Source organism: Lipotes vexillifer, unplaced genomic scaffold (assembly GCF_000442215.2).
Source record: "Lipotes vexillifer unplaced genomic scaffold, Lipotes_vexillifer_v1.1 scaffold29, whole genome shotgun sequence".
NCBI classification, from domain to species: Eukaryota; Metazoa; Chordata; class Mammalia; order Artiodactyla; family Lipotidae; genus Lipotes; species Lipotes vexillifer.
The window spans coordinates 640,504-660,792 of NW_006776904.1; the positions used below are offsets into that span (position 1 = coordinate 640,504).

The 20,289-nt window shown below is 36.7% G+C and overlaps 1 protein-coding gene across 1 annotated transcript in view; it reads right to left on the reverse strand.

The window, feature by feature from the left end:
• TTN (titin) overlaps positions 1-20,289 on the reverse strand; it is a 284,036-nt gene that overhangs the window by 125,010 nt on the left and 138,737 nt on the right. Inside the window, exons 148-196 of the mRNA XM_007450732.1 lie at positions 19,999-20,073; positions 19,750-19,833; positions 19,143-19,217; positions 18,385-18,477; positions 17,711-17,788; positions 16,605-16,673; positions 16,363-16,452; positions 15,929-16,225; positions 15,010-15,090; positions 13,789-13,866; positions 13,161-13,244; positions 12,928-13,002; positions 11,508-11,591; positions 11,316-11,399; positions 11,113-11,196; positions 10,711-10,788; positions 8,791-8,871; positions 8,270-8,344; positions 8,069-8,152; positions 7,875-7,952; positions 7,641-7,724; positions 7,446-7,529; positions 7,279-7,362; positions 6,982-7,068; positions 6,747-6,824; positions 6,551-6,631; positions 6,352-6,435; positions 6,153-6,236; positions 5,954-6,037; positions 5,755-5,838; positions 5,557-5,640; positions 5,365-5,448; positions 5,174-5,254; positions 4,980-5,063; positions 4,790-4,873; positions 4,597-4,680; positions 4,402-4,485; positions 4,207-4,290; positions 4,040-4,123; positions 3,823-3,906; positions 3,606-3,689; positions 3,393-3,476; positions 3,182-3,259; positions 2,698-2,781; positions 2,137-2,226; positions 1,788-1,865; positions 1,511-1,588; positions 1,211-1,294; positions 133-216 (exon numbers count right to left, since the gene is read on the reverse strand). Of these exons, the coding sequence (XP_007450794.1) occupies positions 133-216; positions 1,211-1,294; positions 1,511-1,588; positions 1,788-1,865; positions 2,137-2,226; positions 2,698-2,781; positions 3,182-3,259; positions 3,393-3,476; positions 3,606-3,689; positions 3,823-3,906; positions 4,040-4,123; positions 4,207-4,290; positions 4,402-4,485; positions 4,597-4,680; positions 4,790-4,873; positions 4,980-5,063; positions 5,174-5,254; positions 5,365-5,448; positions 5,557-5,640; positions 5,755-5,838; positions 5,954-6,037; positions 6,153-6,236; positions 6,352-6,435; positions 6,551-6,631; positions 6,747-6,824; positions 6,982-7,068; positions 7,279-7,362; positions 7,446-7,529; positions 7,641-7,724; positions 7,875-7,952; positions 8,069-8,152; positions 8,270-8,344; positions 8,791-8,871; positions 10,711-10,788; positions 11,113-11,196; positions 11,316-11,399; positions 11,508-11,591; positions 12,928-13,002; positions 13,161-13,244; positions 13,789-13,866; positions 15,010-15,090; positions 15,929-16,225; positions 16,363-16,452; positions 16,605-16,673; positions 17,711-17,788; positions 18,385-18,477; positions 19,143-19,217; positions 19,750-19,833; positions 19,999-20,073 (4,242 nt within the window). The remainder of the gene's footprint in view (positions 1-132; positions 217-1,210; positions 1,295-1,510; positions 1,589-1,787; positions 1,866-2,136; positions 2,227-2,697; positions 2,782-3,181; positions 3,260-3,392; positions 3,477-3,605; positions 3,690-3,822; positions 3,907-4,039; positions 4,124-4,206; positions 4,291-4,401; positions 4,486-4,596; positions 4,681-4,789; positions 4,874-4,979; positions 5,064-5,173; positions 5,255-5,364; positions 5,449-5,556; positions 5,641-5,754; positions 5,839-5,953; positions 6,038-6,152; positions 6,237-6,351; positions 6,436-6,550; positions 6,632-6,746; positions 6,825-6,981; positions 7,069-7,278; positions 7,363-7,445; positions 7,530-7,640; positions 7,725-7,874; positions 7,953-8,068; positions 8,153-8,269; positions 8,345-8,790; positions 8,872-10,710; positions 10,789-11,112; positions 11,197-11,315; positions 11,400-11,507; positions 11,592-12,927; positions 13,003-13,160; positions 13,245-13,788; positions 13,867-15,009; positions 15,091-15,928; positions 16,226-16,362; positions 16,453-16,604; positions 16,674-17,710; positions 17,789-18,384; positions 18,478-19,142; positions 19,218-19,749; positions 19,834-19,998; positions 20,074-20,289) is intronic.

Here is a 20,289-nt window from a genome sequence, read left to right on the forward strand (position 1 = left end):
AAGACTTCAAAAATACTAATAATTTCACTACATAAGACAGACAACAGATAAATACAAATGATCCATCTACAACCAAAGCAAGATGATGAAGACAACTGTCATCTTTCCAAGATTTATAGAGCAGTCATGTACCTTGGACAGGTGGAGCTTCTGGTTCTTCAGGGGTAGGAACTGACACTTTCTCTTCTGTGATGACTTCCTTGGGAACTTCAGGCACTTTAAAGATATTGATTTTGCTTACTATTAAGAATTTAGAAGGTGTATAAGATACTGCAAAGAGCAGGCAAAGGATACATGGGAAAGTACTTCATCTTATAAGACTCTGTGGGGAAACTGGCTTTGGAGGCAAGGCACCCTTTTTTATAGATGAGTCTTTGCAGCCTTCTTCATTTATTTCTCTTCCTCTGTGTACCCTTAAGTGTAGATGTTCTCCACTGGCCTACTTTGATGCTTTTAAAAATTGGCTCTACATTCTTTGAGCAATCACTCCTGCACTCTCAACTCTTATATCCATGGTGGTAACTTCTAGATCTACATCTCCAGGCCTGATCTCCTTCCTAAGTTCCAGATGCACGTTCCCAACTTCCATACTTGAAAAGTGAAAAATATATTTACTATCTTCTTTCTAATATTAATTTAGTTTGGGGACCCAATGAACCATCCTCATGGCTTAGCTTCAACCCTTACAATCATCTTGGGCTCCTCTATTTCCCTAATTGCTTTGAGAATAGACACCAACTCAATCTCCACCTCTCTTAAATACAATCTCCTTTTCCATTTCTATCATCACTGATCTTGTCCAATTTTTGAAGACCTTAAGTAACTGCAGTGGCTCTTTTCTATTATCATCCTTTTCTAAGAGTTTGAACTGCCGCCAGTTATCTGAAGCCCAACTCCTTTTAATTTATACACTGAAGCTGAAGCTGAAGCTTCCTATTGCCCACAGACTAAAGTACATGCCTTATACTGGCATTCAAAGAATTCCAAAATATGACTGTCATCTTTATATCCAGCCTTATCTCTCAGGATAGGCTGGATTTCTCCTACTTGTCTGTCTCATTTTCTCTTTGCCTTCATTATTTCCCCCTTTTTTCTGTAAAATTTGTTTTTGCATATACTTATACTTCAGTATTTTTTGCTCTAAGAACTACTATTAAGATGTGCAGACAGCATTCAGAGAAATACATATTTTTTTCTTCATGGTAGGTACCTTTTTCTCGCCGGACTTCTGGTTTTTTGGTAACAGGCACAGGTTCCTTCTTTACCGGAACAAGTTTCTTGGGCAGCTCAGACACTTTGAAGATATTAGTTTTATTTTTAAAAGAATATTTAAAGACATTGAAAAAAATGTTAAGAATAAAGAAACTATAATTAACAGAGCATCATTAAAATTAATGAAAGCAAAATAAGGACATTTTTGTCCCTAACAATGAAGACAACTTATTGGATTCCACTTTAAGATATCAGAGTACTTTAAAAAAAATTATGATGTCAATGATTATATGAATACCTTTAACTTCTGGTGTTTCTGGCTTCTTAACAGTTGGGACTTTCTTCACTGGGACAACTTTCTTTGCCATCTCAGGTACTTTAAAGATATTAGTAGCATTTAATAATATAAAATTGCAAGATGCAATATGTATACATAAACTTGACAAGTCTGTTCAGCACTGTAACATACAGGTGACAGTTCAACACATAATACAGCACAATACAAAATAAGGAAAGAATGTCAAGTTTTAGACAGCACACAAAAATGAAGTAAATATTTATTTTACTGTAAGTACCTTTAGGTGGTGGAGGTTCTGCTTTTTTGATGACAGGAACTTTCTTCTCTGGAACAATCTTCTTGGGCTCTTCAGGCACTTGAAAGATAGGAATTTCTTTTAGAGTCAGATGATTACAATGAAAAGTTTAATGCTATGAATAAATAAAAAAGATCACACATTTCTTTGCTATGCACATTGTTAAACTCTGTAGGACAAAAGTTTTATGTGTGCAATTGACTTTTGTTCTTGCCAATGAGGTCAAATGTTAAGGAAGGAGACAGAAGACAGATTTCACCTTAAATAAGATATATAATAGACATAAAAATCAAATGATGTATTTTCCCATTCAATGAATCCTGTCTTGTACCTGCCGGAGGTGGGGCTTCTGGTTCCTCCTCTTCTGCAACAGGAACTGGCTCTTCCTCTTCAGGAGCAATTTCTACAGGTTCTTCATATACTTTAAAGATATATTTAAGTTTAGTTGAATGTGTGGAACAATATTCTAAAATGCATAAAATGCAACACACAATAAATAGTCATCTTGATTTCTTCCCTTGTTTCTATTAATATCGTTTCTTGTTTTTGTTAAGATGAAATCCATCTTGTTTGACTGATTTCTGTTTCTATTGATATGAATGCTTGAATAGCCCTTTTGGTGTTTAATGTTATTTAGAGTCATTAGTTTCCCTGTCCTACTTTGTGTGCATTAGAGAAGCTTTGTTGAAACAGCTTATGATGGCCAGTGTAGATACCGCTGACTGATGACCCAAAATAGATTTGAGATTGGAGCTAATTAAGAATAGTGAATTAAGACAAATAATTAAAGGACAGAAAATGACCAAGAGATACTGAATTAGAAAAGGAGAGGAACAAGGCTTAAATTAAAAACAGTCATAAGTGGTAAGCTCATAAATGGCATCACCAATACCTTCTGGAGGAGGGGACTCTACTTTCTCGGGAACAGGGACGACTGGTTTCTCTTCTAAGACAGGTTTCTTTGGTACCTCTGGCACTTAAAAGATATGAGTTGGTTTTACTTCTGGGTAGTTGAGAAGTACATGAAATTTATACCATATCTAGTTCACATCTAGTTCAAATAACCCAGGGAGAGATCCGAGAACAAAATTCACGATTAGGCCAGTGATCTGTTCTTGGATCCACGTAGTGGGAAGACAATGTAGCCTATTAAGATTACCAAAACCATGTTAGTAAACTCTTCTAATACTTATAACAGATGTACCAGTTTTTTTTAGTGATGCTATTTAAAAACATTTAAAACCCTAAACATCCAGTATAGTAGGTTTGTAGTTGTTAATATAAGTTGTTTGACAAACAAAAGGTTTTCCTATAGTAAGTGACTTTTGAGACCAAGAGTGAGTGCTTTTCTACAGAATCTCATTAGTAACATGTACCTTTAGCTGGTGGGACTTCGGGCTTTTTGGGAACAGCTACTTTCTTTTCTGGAAGGACTTCTTTTGGAACTTCAGGCACTTAAAAGATATTAGTATTTTAACATTATGAAGAATCACTTGTAAATGCTCATCACATTTACACAGAGCAAAACACTTTTCAAGAGATAAAGGCTGTATCCACCTCCATGAAACAGTGGACAGTTACGAGTACCTTTAGCAGGTGGGACTTCTGGTTTTTTGGGAACCACTGGAGGCACTTTTTTTTCAGGAACAACTTCCTTGGGCACCTCGGGCACTTTAAAAGATATTAGTAGTTATTAGCTCATAGTTTCAATGACATATGGAAATCATTAAGCGGAGCAGCAGAACATAGCTTTTTAACGACAGACATTTTTCTGTAGGAAGCAGTGGCAGTGGGAAATACCTTTCACTGGTGGTGGTTCAGGTTTCTTGGCAATGACGGCAGGTGGTTTCTTTTCTGGGACAGGTTTCTTAGGTGGCACGGTCACTAAAGATATTAGAATTTATGTTTTAGAATCAGAGAAGAAGAGTGAGAAACAAGAGAAAAGCCCATAATGCCCAGAAGTTTTGCTACAAGAAGAGCTAAGATTGGCAAAGGCAACCTAGCAGCTGGCCAGTACCTTTTGGAGGAGGAACAGGCTCTGGCTCTTCCACGACTTCAGCTGGAGGCTCTTCTGGGGCAGTTTCTTCAGGCTCCTCATGCACTTTAAAGACACAAACTCATTTTAATGCTAGAATTGACTAAAGTATATGAAATATTTTGCAAAACGATTTTTACAGCACTAAGAAGAGAGTTTTTCTTTTTAAAAATACTGGTTTGGAGAGTTTCATGATTACCTGCTGGGGGAGGACTTTCCGGTTTGGGAGGAATAGCTTCAGGCACCTTCTTTTCTGGGACAGCTGCCTTTGGCACCTCCGGTACTTTAAAGAGATTAGTATTTTCATGATTAGCCAGAGTAAAGACAAACAGACAGTGTCAAACATAGCAACATGGAGGTGGCTACCTTTGGCTGGTGGGACTTCTGGCGTTTTAGGAGGCATCACAGGTACTTTCTTCTCAGGGACAACTTCCTTGGGAGCCTCAGGCACTTAAGAGATATTAGTAAAATTACATTTAGGAGTTATGAGATCACGAGAGCAAAATGTTTTCAAGAGCAGAAGAGTTTTATCTTCTTAAATCCAAGGTGAGTGACAGCTACCTGTAACAGGTGGGACTTCTGGCTTTTTAGGAGGCATCACAGGCACCTTCTTATCAGGGACAACTTCCTTGGGAGCCTCAGGCACTTGAAAGATATTAGTAAAATTGCACTTAGAAGTTATGAGATCACTGGAACAAATTATTTTCAAGAGCAGAAGAGCTATGCCTTTTTAGGCCTAAGGTTTGTGACAAATACCTGTAACAGGTGGGACTTCTGGCTTTTTAGGAGGTGCCACTGGTGCTTTCTTTTCAGGGACAACTTCTTTGGGAACCTCAGGCACTTAAAAGATATTAGTAAATTATACTTAGGAGTTATAAGATCACTGGAACAAATACTTTCCAGAGAAGAAGAGTTATGTCTTTTTAAGCCTAAGATCAGCGACAAATACCTTCAGCAGGTGGGACTTCTGGCTTTTTAGGAGCCATCACAGGCACCTTCTTTTCAGGGACAACTTCCTTGGGAGCTTCAGGCACTTAAGAGATATTAGTAAAATTACATTTAGTAGTTATGAGATCACTGGAACATTTTCAAGAGCAGAAGAACTATGCCTTTCTAAGCCTAAGGTTCATGACAAATACCTGTAACAGGTGGGACTTCTGGCTTTTTAGGAGGCATCACAGGTACTTTCTTCTCAGGGACAACTACCTTGGGAGCCTCAGGCACTTAAAAGATATTAATAAAATTACATTTGAAGTTATGTGACCACCAGATCAAAATGTTTTCGAGAGCAGAAGAGTTTTATCTTCTTAAATCTAAGGTGAGTGACAGCTACCTGTAACAGGTAGGACTTCTGGCTTTTTAGGAGGCATCACAGGCAGCTTTTCAGGGACAACTTCCTTGGGAGCTTCGGGCACTTAAAAGATATTAGTAAAATTACATTTAGTAGTTATGAGACCAATGGAACAAACATTTTCAAGAGCAAAAGAGTTATGCCTTTTTAAGCCTAAGGTTCATGACAAATACCTGTAACAGGTGGGACTTTTGGCTTTTTAGGAGGCATCACAGGTACTTTCTTTTCAGGGACAACTTCTTTTGGAGCCTCAGGTACTTAAAAGATATTAGTAAATTTACATCTAGTACCTGTGTGACCACTAGAACAAAATATTTTCAAGAGAAGAGTTTTATCTTCTTAAATCTAAGGTGAATGACAGGTACCTGTAATAGGTGGGGCTTCCGGCTGTTTAGGAGGTGCCACTGGTGCTTTCTTTTCAGGGACAGTTTCTTGAGGAACTTCAGGCACTTAAAAGATATTAGTAGTTTTATGCTTAGCTTAAAGAGATCAATGGACTAAAAGTATTTCCAAGAGCAGAGGAGGCATTTCTTCTATAGAATAAAGACTGGGGTGAAAAATACCTGAAACTGGTGGGACTTCCGGTTTTTTGGGTGGTGCCTTGGGAACTTTCTTTTCTGGGACAACTTCTTGAGGAACTTCAGGCACTTGAAAGATATTAGTAGTTTTACGGTTAGGTTAATGAAGAGCAACGGACTAAAATCATTCTCAAAAACTCAAGAGACATTTCTTCTGCAGAATGATATCTGGGCCAACATGTACCTGTGACAGGTGGGGCTTCCGGTTTTTTGGGCGGTGCCTTAGGAACTTTCTTTTCTGGGACAACTTCTTGGGGAACGTCAGGCACTTGAAAGATATTAGTAGTTTTACACTTCAGTTAACAAAGGGCAATAGACGGAAACTATTTTCAATAGCAGAAGAGATAGTTCTTTTGCAGAATGAGGTCAGAGCCAACATGTACCTGTGACAGGTGGGGCTTCCGGTTTTTTGGGCGGTGCCTTAGGAACTTTCTTTTCTGGGACAACTTCTTGGGGAACGTCAGGCACTTTGAAAGATATGGTAGTTTTACACTTCAGTTAACAAAGGGCAATAGACGGAAACTATTTTCAATAGCAGAAGAGATAGTTCTTTTGCAGAATGAGGTCAGAGCCAACATGTACCTGTGACAGGTGAGGCTTCCAGTTTTTTGGGCGGTGCCTTAGGAACTTTCTTTTCTGGGACAACTTCTTGGGGAACTTCAGGCACTTGAAAGATATTAGTAGTTTTACAGTTAGGTTAATGAAGAGCAACAGACTAAAATCATTCTCAAAAACTCAAGAGACATTTCTTCTGCAGAGTGATGCCTGGGCCAACGTGTACCTGTGACAGGTGGAGCTTCCGGTTTTTTGGGTGGTGCCTTGGGAACTTTCTTTTCTGGAACAACTTCTTGAGCAGCTTTAGGTATTTGAAAGATATTAGCATTTTTAGAATTTGGGAACAGTGTGGGCATATGTTCCAATATTCTTGAAGAGGACAAGACAATATATATTCTTAACACAGCAGTGGGAATAAATACCTTTAGCAGGTGGGACTTCTGGTTTTTTGGATACAGCCACTTTCTTTTCAGGTACAACTTCTTTAGGAACTTCAGGAACTTTGAAGATATTAGTATCTATTAGTTGAAACTATAAACTGGGAATATCGACAACACATTTGCCCAAGCAAGTATCATTTATGAAACTGGCGGACACTTCTAAACACTTTTTCCCAGTCCCCAAACCAGGAGACCAACAACACGGAAGGATAAATACCTTTAGCAGGTAGAGCTTCTGGCTTTTTAGGAGGAGCCACAGGCACTTTCTTTTCCGGGATGGCTTCCTTTGGCGGCACTTCAGGCACTTAAAAAATATTGGTAATTTGTGTTTAGAAAAGGTGGAAATAATGAACGACTATATCATGCAATCATACACCAAGATATATTCGATTACTGACAACTCTTCTTTCTTTAGAATTATATCGCCTTTATGTACTGGGATTCATACATATAATTTTTTTCTAGCTAAAATAGCAGTTATTTTTCTCCCTGGTTTGTACAGCATTGTCATTACCTGCTGGGGGAGGACTTTCCGGTTTGGGAGGAATAGCTTCAGGCACCTTCTTTTCTGGGACAGCTGCCTTTGGCACCTCCGGTACTTTAAAGAGATTAGTATTTTCATGATTAGCCAGAGTAAAGACAAACAGACAGTGTCAAACATAGCAACATGGAGGTGGCTACCTTTGGCTGGTGGGACTTCTGGCTTTTTAGGAGCCATCACAGGCACCTTCTTTTCAGGGACAACTTCCTTGGGAGCCTCGGGCACTTAAAAGATATTAGTAAAATTACATTTAGCAGTTATGAGATCACTGGAACAAATTATTTTCAAGAGCAGAAGAGCTATAACTTTTTAGGCCTAAGGTTTGTGACAAATACCTGTAACAGGTGGGACTTCTGGCTTTTTAGGAGGTGCCACTGGTGCTTTCTTTTCAGGGACAACCTCTTTGGGAGCCTCAGGCACTTTGAAGATATTAGTCAATTTACATTTGAGTCATGAGGATCAACACAGACAAGAATCACATTTACACAGCAAAAGCACTTTCAAGGCTAGCAAGGCGGGTTCTTTCCATAGCCCTCTCTATTCTCTCCTGAGGGGTTGTTAGGATGTACCTTTGACAGATAAAACTTCAGGCTTTTGGGGAGGATGCACTTTCTTTTCCCAGACAACTTCTTCGGGCACCTCCGGCACTTTAAAGATATTAATATTTTTACGTTTAGGAGTTACAAGAATCAATACAAACAGGAAATACATTTATACAGGAAAAGACATTTTCCCAAACTTCTAAGCTTCCAGCAACATATACCTTCATCAGGAAGGGCTTCAGTCGTTTCGTGACGAACCACATATGTTTTCTTTTCAGGGAAAATTTCTTGGGGAGCTTCAGGCACTTTAAGAAATCAGTATTTTAACATTTAGTGTTGCAAAGATCAGTAGGAACAGCAAAATATTTTCAAAGACTACAGGAGCTATTTCTTCTTGAACTTGACGGCATGGGGACTTGTACCTTTAACTGATGGAGGTTCTCTTTTTTTGGAAGGAACTCTTTTTGCAGGAACACCTTCTTGAGCAGCTTCAGGCACTTTAAAGACATTAGTATTTCACATTTAGGAGTTAAAATAATTAATGAAAATAATAACCACAATATATTAGCAAATGTAGTTTTTTAGAAGTTTCTTCTCTGCCTATTCTCCCCTCGCCCCACCAATCAACTAAGTTGAATGGGATTAGCAGCATCCTTGAGAAGATGGGCTCACCCTTCTCTAGCAACTAGTGGAGGTCCTATGACCCTGTAGACCCTCCTTATGAAGTATTTGTTGAATGAACACTTTTAATAGGAGGGTTTTCTGTTTTGTTCGGAACAGTCACACATATTTTCTTTTGAGAGGGAACTTCTTGTGGAGCTTCTGGTGCTTTCAAGATATTAGTATATTTACATTTAGGAGTTAGGAAGAACATTAGAAACACATAGTTTTAAGAACCGAAGACAGACAATTTCTTCAGTATCTGTTCAGAGGTGACAAGTACCTTTCACAGGTGGAGGTTCTGCCTCTTTAGGAACATCCTCAGATACTTTCATTTCAGGAGCAACTTCTTGCACAGCTTCAACTACTTTGAAGATATTAGTATTATATTATACTTAGAGGTTAAGGGATCAGTGGAGACATTAATGACATTAACTGAACCAAAGCGACTTTTATGTCTACAAGGGTGCTTCCTTCAAGAACTGGATGAGGTACAAAGTCTTGAAGAAAGGAATCAAATCTTGTCTTTGTTTATTATTCCCCAGCTCCCCAGCACCATGCACATAGTAGGCATTTGTTAAATAAATGAAGGAAGGAATGATAGAATGAATGATACCTTTAGTGGAAGGTGTTTCAATTTCAGGGAGAGCAGCTATGAGTATTTCCTTTACAGGGACAACTTCTTGAGATGATTCAGGCACTTTAAAGATATGAATTCATTGTACTTCAGAGTGATGAAGAGCAATGAAGAGTTTTAGTCAAAACCCCACCTACCGGAATGTCCCAGACTGGGTGACCTCCCTGCTCCCCAAATCTGATTCTTTGGTAAAAGTATGAATACTTGATTATCGGGAGCTGTTTTCTTGGTCACCTCAGGCACTATCAATATTAGTAATTTTATTTCTTTGAATGGTAGATACATAGGAACTGAGATAAAAATTTACCTTGAAGTGAAAAAAACTGATTTTTAAATAATTAACAATGTAACTTTTTCTATTAGCTTGAAGAGGATAAAACAGCTCCTTACCTGGACTGGCTTTATTTTGTACCCTCAGCTTAGGCACTTTATTTTATTTTTGGCTGCATCAAGAGGCTTGCAGGATCTGAGTTCCCTGACCAGGGGATCGAACCCATGTTCCCTGCAGTGGAAGCATGGAGTCTTAACCACTGGACCCCCAGGGAAGTCCCTTAGGCACTTTAAAAAGGTGACTGTTTTTCAAGTAAAGGAGGAAGGAGAACAACTACAATATTTCAGACAGAGAAAATATTGTCAGAATGTTCAGATATTCTTTAAATTACAGAATATCATGGGCATTGTGATGAATTTTTGGAGATGTTTTAAAACATTCTCATCTGTTGATTTATCTGAAAATATTCAAAATGAGAAAACGTAGGACTCTAAAAATAAAAGACAATGAGAGGAGCAAATAAATATTCAGGGCAGAATTCCAACTTTAACTGGTTTTGGTTTTAACTGCCCTGGTTTTAGAAGGCTCTCAGGGAGAGATGATATTACAGATAGAACAGTTCCACAGTGACTTTAATATTTTATTTTCTTTAAGTCATGGTTTTCTAAAAATATTTCTATGATATTTAAGTCTTAGGGGAATTCAGTTATTTCAAAATTATGCGCTTGTTTTTGGTAGTAAGTTTATTTTAATAGAAGAGCAATTCAACAGGTAGTTGTATTATATCCTGGAATTTCAACCCCATGGAGCATTTGAATTACTAACCTATAGTCTACAGCCAAGCACCTCTGTCATTTTACGGCACTGATTTCTGCTTTAGAGCACTGTGGGGTGAGCCTATTCAGTCTAGTTTCAGGGATATAAATGTTATAGGTGATCTCTCATATAGATTTTTTTTTTTCTAGCTAGTCTGAATTTTATTTTTTAAGGAAACAGCAATAGCTATTTCCATCTGGGCCACATCTGCACATTATATGTATATATATTTTCCCTGGAGGGCTCATAGATAACATTTATAGCCCAAGCATCTCCCTGTGTATAAAGTTATGGACTTTTCCCCCTTATGACTCATGGGGACATGTATATACCCAGTCGAGCTGCTACTTTGGGGGACCCACTTCTCTGAAGTGATCTCCCTGGTAGCATCTGGAGCTTTAGAGGTATTAGTATTTTTACATGTGGTGAGTACAACTACAGTCATGAGATAAGAAAGTCAACCTTCTTCTGGCTTGTACCTTTTGGTGGTGGTATTTTTCTTCTTTTGGTAACAGGAGGTTGTCTCTGTGGAACATCTTCCTTGGAGACTTCCAACTCTTTAAAGATATTAGTATTTTTTAATTGAGAAAGGCAAAGACATGAAGACATGACTTACAAAGAAAGTTAGGGATATTAGCAGATATTATAACCTTAAATTAGAAATTTTATTTTTGTTCTAATGTTTATTCATTATATGAGTGGGATTTGACTTTTTAGGAGCAAGTCATAGATAGTTCCTTGTCTTGGGTACATTAGGGACACTAAAGATATTAGTATTTTAGCGTTAGAGGTCGTGAAAATCTACACAAAGCAGTGAACATATTTTGCAGACTGATGAAGAAAGGTTTTCTTATTTAGATTTTTGTAACTAAGAATTATACCTTCAGTTGGAAGATGCTCTGGAATATTGGGAACAGCCTCAGGTAACTCCACCTCTGGAAATACTTCTCTGGTTGTATCAGGCTCTTTAAAGATATTAGTAGGTTTACACTTAGAAGTTATAAAAACAGTAGATTATATAACATGCAGTTTTTGAGTCTTGAAGCCAAAGATATTCATCAAGTTTGATGTTGTTGGAATGTACCTTTAGTTGCTGGTGTTTCTCTCTTTTTAGGAATAGTCACATATATCTTGTCCTCTGGAACAACTTTCTTGGGTGGTTCAGGCACTTAAAAGATATGAGTATAGTTATATTTATAAATGGTGAAGGAAAGTATTGAGCTTTTAAAATGAGGCAAAAATAAATTTTCTTCACTGGGTCATTGGTATTATATACCTTTTGCTACTTTGGTTTTTGTCTTTTGAGGATGAGTCACAAGTACTTTTTCTTCTGGAGATGATTCTTCAGATACTTCATAAACTTTAAAGATGTTAGTATTTATACAATTAGAGGCATTTCAAGGTGGAGGAAGAATAGTGTTAAGAAAAACATAATACATAATACACATCGATAACTCAAATGACTAGTACTACATAATCCAAGTTAGTGACAATAACACACTGGCTAGGAAAAAGCCTCATTCCCATTTTTATGATATAGGACTTTTCAGCATTTCTTTATGATCATGATGGTAAAATTGAGGAATTCACTGGTCAGGTATTAGTATATAATTCTTTTACTTTGTCTGCAGAAAGATACTGGTAAAATTTCCCTATTGTTGTTAATTTTTATGGATTTTTTTTCTTAAGGAACAGGGTCGATGTTGAGTTGCACATCAAGGATTCTCCAATATTTGACATACTGGAAATTCATCCAAGTCCTTTCCTGTTCCAGGAAACTAGTTATCTATATTTTCAAAGCAAATCTAGTCTATGGCTTCATATTCAATATGAAAGTGAAAACCATTCAGAGATTGGAAGAGGAAAAGAAAAATAAGAATGATTAAATATTTGGAAAATAAGGCAACTGAAAAAGAAAGATTTCTCCAGATTTCAGAAAGGAAGACTGGCTGATAATAGTAACCAAACTCAAGTATAGAAAGGGTATTCCAAGTTGGGAGTCATCATATATTTTTATCCAAACCTGTTAATATAGGGTGACAAAAATTGGATTTAAATTTTACATTCAAATAAATGGAAGGATATCTTGACTGCTGGCATTTTCACTATTCAGATTATTAAACAGTATTCTATTCAGAATATGTTTTTACTCATATTATTTTACTCTTCAAATTGATTAATTATAATTTTGCATGAAGGCAAAACCAAAAATGGCTTGAGAATTCTTCTGAGGTTCTAATGGCCTTATAAATCTATGGGTATTTCAATAGCACTGCCAAAATGTTTACAACGATTGTTGCAAAGAGTAAAAAATACTAATGCTGAAGTATTTTGATTCTACATACCCAAGTAAAATATTATTATCAAGTTAAAGAAAGTTGCCTTATGGTCTGAGAAAATGAATTGCTGAAAAGCAGAAGACATTTGTACACAGAACAGGTTAACAAGACAATGACAAATTCAACAAGACAAATGACTTTTCTAAAATTGGGCAACGGTATACGTACAGGACTCTATTTTTTAAATTGGTGAGGAAATATACCTTGTCCGAGGCTAACAGTCATTCAAATTATCTAATTTTAGCCAAATATTTTTGGCATGTTAGGACTTTACAAGATATTAGTACATTTACTTTTAAAAGCTATGAAGACAAACACAGACGAACCAAAGAGAACCACCAGTTTTTCTACACTCACTGTACATCGTTGCATCTTCAGAAAGAACTATGGGTGATATTTCTTCTTGAATACTTTTCTTAGGCACCTCAGGAACTTCAAAGATATTAGTATATTAATTGCAATAAATACCAAATATGATATTAAGAATATAAAGAAACAAAAGACAAATATTTACATCACTCACATTCACTTTAAACCATGAATAACTAAACATAGAGTTATTTCATGTTGTGATTAGTATCAGTGTATACCTTTAGCTGGTGGAACTTCAGGCTTTTTAGGAACAGCTTCACGAACTTTTTCTTCTGGAACAATTTTCTTGGGTACTTCAGGTGCTTTAAAGATATTTGTTTTATTTTAAAAAAATTGCATCACTGGGTGTAAAATATCAAGACAAAAAGGGGCGTCTAACAAGGAGAATGTCAAAAAATCCCCAAATTATAAGTCTTCTAAACACACAATCAATGCATCTCTCTAGACGGCCTTGTTGATGAGTTGTTGATTTGTCATATTAGAAGGACTTTGCCCTTTGGATACAACATCATTTTCTATTGTCACTTGGAACATGTTTATTTGTTTCCAGAGCTACTTGAAAATAGCCTCCAAAATGAATTATTTTTGAAAAAGAAGTTGGGGGGTCAATATTTAAATATTGCTTAAGAAGAGGATCAATACAAATAAAACCAACTTTTAGGCTTAGGCCTGTGTTCCCAGAGGGTAGTCACAAAAGGGAGGATTATGTTATGGGACATAAATTGAAGTTTACATAATTCAGCCATTTTGTGGCGTTGAGGGGAGAACAATCTCTCTCTCTTTCTTCTCATAATAAATGAATAAAAGGGAGTTTTGTATTAGTGGCGAATCAGCAAAGGCAGATACCTTTAGCTGGTGGAACTTTGGGCTCTTCAGGAACACGTACTTTTTCTTCTACCACAATTTTCTTGGGTACTTCAGGTACTTTGGAGACAGCAGTAATAGTTTCTTTTACTTTTAAACATTCATAAAGATTTTTTAACAAGTAGAGCGTAAGAGAAATGTAAAGACAGGAAAGAACATAGCCACAGTATAAAATACAGACATCACTTTATCAAATACATTACAGTTATTAAAATGAGTTGAATTTTGATAACAAATACAACAACAAAAATCCAAGGGAATTTCCCATGTAAGAATCATAAGAACTTGACAAGAAAAATGAATAAGACACCTTCAGCTGGTGCTCTTTCTGCTTGTTTTGGTGGAATAATTGATATTTTCTCTTCAGTGATAACATTCTTAAATGCTTCAGAGACTTAAAAATGTAAGTATATATTATTTATAAGCTACTGTTTTTCATTTTTATTGTGAAATTCAAGAGGTTTAAAAACTGAACAGGGCTTCCCTGGTGGCACAGTGATTAAGAATCTGCCTGCCAATGCAGGGGACACAGGTTTGAGCCCTGGTCCGGGAAGATCCCACATGCCACGGAGCAACTAGCCCCGTGTGCCACAGCTACTGAGCCTGCGCTCTAGAGCCTGTGAGCCACAACTACTGGGCCCACGTGCCACAACTACTGAAGCCCGCACACCTAGAGCCTGTGCTCCACAACAAGAGAAGCCACTGCAATGAGAAGCCCGCGCACAGCAACGAAGAGTAGCCCCCGCTCGCCGCAACTAGAGAAAGCCTGCGCAGCAGCAAAGACCCAACACAACCAAAAAAAAAAAAAAAAAAAAAAAACAAAAAAAAGCAGGGACATTAAACACACAGTCACAATGCATTTATATTTACTGGGTCATTAAAATTAATAATTCACAGGAAAACAAGGATTTATCAATAAACAGGTGAGTGAATATATAATCAAAGAGTACCAAAGAAGGAAAACTGGGTTCACTGTTTGGTTAGTAGTGATACTGCTTTGGGTATTTTAAGTATAACAGTGACTTTCTTTTTTGATAGAACTTTCTTTAGCCCCTCACCCACTTTCAAGATATTAGTTTGTTTTAGACATTCCAGAAACACAAAACACAGAAGAAAAACATCAAGTAGAATTCAAACTTGTAAAGCAGCCAAGGTGCTACTGTATGTAAAATTAGGTTAAGTAATTTTTCACCAATAAAATACCTTTAGCTGGTGGCTCTTTTCGAAGAACAACTTTAGCAGGTGGTTTTTTTGGAGGGATGATTTTCTCGGATATCTCAGGCCCTTTAAAGATATTGGTGTTTTGGTTTAGAATGAACTCCTGAAGTATCATGGCCCACGATGACTAAAATTAGTACAATGAGGGCTCCTAAAATGCTTTCTCTATTCATATTTTAAAAATTTATATCACACCTACTTCCAAAAAAGACTTGATTTTGCTAAATTTCATCTGTATTGTAAATTTACTGTGTATACTAAGCACACACACATTCCTTCATATTACACACATATTATTAATTTGTTCAAGAGCTGGAGTAGTCTTGCGGAGAATGTATTTGTACGTTTATCCTCAGAATATACTAGAATGCAGGTGCTACTACCACACTTCATTTCCTTCCTTAATGTTATTTCTCCTGAAAATATCATAAAATGGTGGAAGATTTGGATAAGTAATTATCAGTTTGTGAACAGTTGACTGAAATGCTAACAAAGCAATGGTTCTTTTGCCTGGACATGTTAAATTCCTCAGTGAACTGAGGTGTTTCTTTCTCACTCAACTGATGACACTGGCCAGATATTTTGGTACCTATAACAATCACGTAACACTCTTACTTGGATTTAAAAAGGAATCCACAAATTCATACCGTGAACTGTCATCGCCTTAGGTAAGTAGATATCAAACATTATTATCTTGTTGGCTAAAATTATACTCTGTGGTTAATCTCTACTCCATATCAATCATTGTTATCAAGTAGTTTAAACTCATGCTTAAAGTATTTCATGATTTTATCATGGAAAGTAAGTGGGTTTCTAATGTCCAAACTGAATATGAAATGTACTTTAAAAAAGAAGTTAGAGCAAAACATATAACAATTTGTAATAGCTGCACAATTCCCTATACCTTTAGGTGGAGCTTTGGGTTTTTCATATTCTTCCACTTCTTCAGCCCCTAAGACTTCTATTACCCTATGGACTTCTTCAACTTCGTGTACTTCGTCTTCAGCTCTATACTCTTCTACTCTGAGGACTTCTTCAACCTCATGGAACTCCTCTTCTTCAAAGTATTCTTCAACCTCATGGAACTCTTCTTCACGAGCTTCTTCCACTTGTGCTTCCACTATTTCTAATTCTGCTCCTTCTTGTACTACTTCCTTTTTGTGGACAGCAACTGATATTTTTCCTTCAAGAACAGCTCTCCCTGAAAGAGCATCTATTTTAAGAGATCTATTTTTTTTAAACACAGCAGAAATGAAGATGTAAATTCAAAATATAAAAACAGCTGAGAAAGGCTTTCATGCAGCAACACGTGAAAATCAATGATCTTCCCAAAAGTACCTTTAGCTGGCGGAACAGCTTCTCTTTTAGGCACAGGGACTTTCTTTTCAGGGACTTTCTTTTCTGGGACTTTCTTTTGAACTTCAGGCACTTTAAAGACATAGTTTTAATATTTGAGACTGTCAAGAGCAAGATTCCATAGGCAAAAGACATCAAAAACGATCAAGACATGTAGACATAAAACATAAACATCTTAATGAAAAAGATTATAAGAAAGTTCAGGTTAAAAAGAGAAGATGTACCTTTGGCAGGAGGGGCCTCTTTTTTCTGAACAGGAACAGGTACTTTTTCTTCAGGAACCTTCTCTGGCACTTTAAAGATATGAGGCATTTCAGTTAGCTGACAATACTCAATGATAAACATGAAATTAAAACATCAGAAACAACATCAACATTACAAATAATCGAAGTCTAAGAAGTCACTCTATTGTAAAATTGGACACCAATTTTAGAGGCTATAAAGGTATTTTTCCAAATCACTCATTTGTACTAGCCACACCTTAGAAGAAGGTATGTCCACAAAGAACCTGTGCCATCCTTTTTTTTTTTTTTTAATAGCAGGGATTACCAATATTGGGCCTACTTCTACTATTTTTAATTTGATAAAGGCTTTTTTCAAGTGATTACCATCATAGAGTACTTAAACCCTGACACGGGTGTCACGTTCTGCTGGGCACTATCGTGTCTGCTGAGGATGTCTATTGCAATAGGGACAGCATAACTTAATCAATTAGGAGCGCTACTGAAGCATTAACCTAATTAGGAACAATGAGAAATAGACGTTTTGTAATAACCTTGAATGCTCTGGCCAGATATTACAAAAGGGACACGAGGCTCTTTAAAATAATTATTATCTAAGCATTAGAAAAGATAACCCCCCTCCATAAAATAACACAGTAGACATAATTATTATAATGATTCCACGAGAAAATTCGACTTATGTAATGGAATAAAATCTAGGAATGGAATGTTGGGAAGAAGGATCCATTGTAATGTATATAAGTATAGAGATTTAATTAACATTAAAATTCTCAGCTATTTAAAATATTCCATAGGCAAAAGACATCAAAAACGATTCCAGAATATTCCATTCCAGATTCCATTCCAGAATATTCTGGAATAATTCACACACACACACACACACACACACACACACACAATCATTCATTAACATTCCAAAAAAGGCTAAAACAATCGAATGAATTATATTTGACAGGTTCTTAATCAATTTCGTAAGTTTCCTACTTAAATGACTCTAAGAAAGTAATGAATGAAGATACTTTTGTTTTTTAAAAAGAAAATGAATGGGAATTTAAAGATATTGTCTTTAATAAAAGCATTTGTTATACCTTTAGCTGGTGGTGCCTCCACTTTCTTAGGAACAGGAGTAGGTGCTTCAGGTACTGCTTTCTCAACCACTTCAGGCACTTAAAAGATATTTCATGGACATTTTGAAAAATGACATGCAATTAACAGAACAACAACCATATACTAAAAACCCCCCAAACACAAAACATTGATTTAGTTAAAAAATATATTAGCAACCTAAATGGTAATTGCATGTATGAAGTATTGACTCTAAAGGTGAGAAGGATATTACTTGGAAATCCTATAAGCAAACATAATATCAACTATAAAAAGATTGTCATAGTCTTTAGCAATGATAGCCTAACAATTATTCTAAAGAGCAAACACCATAGAAATAGATTTTTCCCCACTTGAAGAAACAGACTAAGGATTGAAAACTAGGAGAAAGTATTACAATAGCATCTGGCCAAAAAAACATTAAAGTGTCAATAGCATAAAATTCTCTCTCTCATTCTAACTCAATTGTAGACGCAGTAGAAAAAGTTGGGTCAAGAAAAGAAACACAAAGTTACAGGTGCCAGTTGTAATTAATCTTCAATTTATCATTGATATGATGTAAGAAAAGTATACTGGTGAATGTCAGGCTTAGATGAATTCTGAGAAAGATTCGGAACACCAGACATTTTAAATGTCCAACTCATAAAAGCAGCTGTACCTCTAGGTGGCGCCACCTCCTCAACCTCCTCTATGCGAGGTGGTTCCTCTGGGATCTCTTCTTCTGGAATAGGCTCTTCAGGCTCCTCAAACACTTTAAAAAGATGATTATTTTGTAAATTATTTTTATAATTCATTTGAATATTAGACTAAAATGATACATCTGAAAACTGAGGTTGTCTTATCAGCATAGTTAACTCAGCCTTCTAAATGCATGTGAGAACTCGCTCATCCTTGGAAAAGGTCTTACTGCATCTTCAAAATATGTTAGGCCCTTCACAGAATTTTAGAACTGGAAAGGACTTCAGAAAGAATTTAGTTTAAATTATTATTATTATTTTTAATGGAGGTGGATTTTTTTGAAGTCAAACATTCACTTAGGGGTAGAAGTCAGATTTTCTGCACCAGTTACTTAGGCTTAACTGGAACTTCTCCTGGAGAAGCTAATCCCACAACTGCCCACCAAGTCACCTGATGAAAAATTTCCCATGGCAAATACGGTTTCCCTTCAAAGATTCTCATTAAAGTAAAACAAACAAACAAAACAAACAAGGCAACAAACAGCCTAAGCATGTAAGAAGAGAGATTCGATCGGTTTTAGTTTGCCTATCCAGTTTCTACTAGGTAAAGAATAATTTCTTTTACAGTGTGAATACATTTATTTTCTGGAGTGAAATGTGCATTTACCTCCTGAAAATATTAGACAAAAATAAGACAATGATGCTTTTGAAAATGCTATTTTCTTAGAAAGTCATCTACCTTCAACTGGTGGAACTTCCTCTTCTTTAGGGACAATGATTCGTCTTTCTTCCACTTTCTTAGGCACCTCAGGAACTTAAAAGATATTGATTGTTTTAGGCGCTTAAAATGCAATAACCAAGAGGAGTACATAAAGACCAAGTTCCCCGTTTTTCAACACAAGAGAGTTAACAACAGAATGCACATGCACCAGATGAAACATTGACATTTCATAGCATCAGTTAATGAGACAAAAATAAGAGGTTTGTGGTTTAAGATAAAGGGTCCATTAAAAAGACATTCTATCTTTTACTGCTGGAGCCTCTACTTTTTTACGGAGAGCAATGGGTACTTCAGGAACTGGTTTCTTAGGTACTTCAGGCTCTTTAAAGATATATAAGTTTAGTATTTTTATTTTGTAGGAACAACATACATAGACAAATCAACATAAAATACACAAACACAAAGTAGAAGAACTGACACAGCACAAACACGGGTGCAGCAGAGTCCCAACTAACGACTACACACAGACCACACAGTGCAAACGTCTATATGGAACATCCCGAAGTGAAGAGCATCACAGTTCAACATCGGGGCAGCAAACACACCCCTGTTGGGAGTGATGTACCTTTGGCAGGAGGAGCCACTGCTTTCTTAAGACCGGGAGGAGGCACCTTCTTTTCTGGTTCAGGCTTCTTAGGCACCACGGGCACTTTCAAGACATTATTTTATTTTGTAAGTTCATTTCGCAAACACAGAGACAATGGACACCACGATAATGTAAGTTATGTTAACAAATACTGGGAAATGGGACATTTTGGCTTTTACAGGTGAAGAAAGAAATGGCAGTGTCTAATTCGCTTGGGAATAGCAGTACCTGTGGCAGGAGGAGCCTCCTCTTTCTTGGGAGTGATCACTTTCTTCTCTGGCACTTTCTTCTTAACCTCAGGCACTTTAAAGACATCATTCCATGATAAGAATTTATTGTGAGGGACAAAAAAGAGAGAACACAGGAAGTCCACAGAGAAAGACTAACACGCAACAGTTGCTCAGGGTAGGGACCTAATGCAAGTCAGGAGCCCAAGTGTGACGATATAGTTAGGTTTTGTGGAGGAAGGGATCAGCAACCTATTTGAATACCAGAGGACAGATGCTGTCATTTCATCCA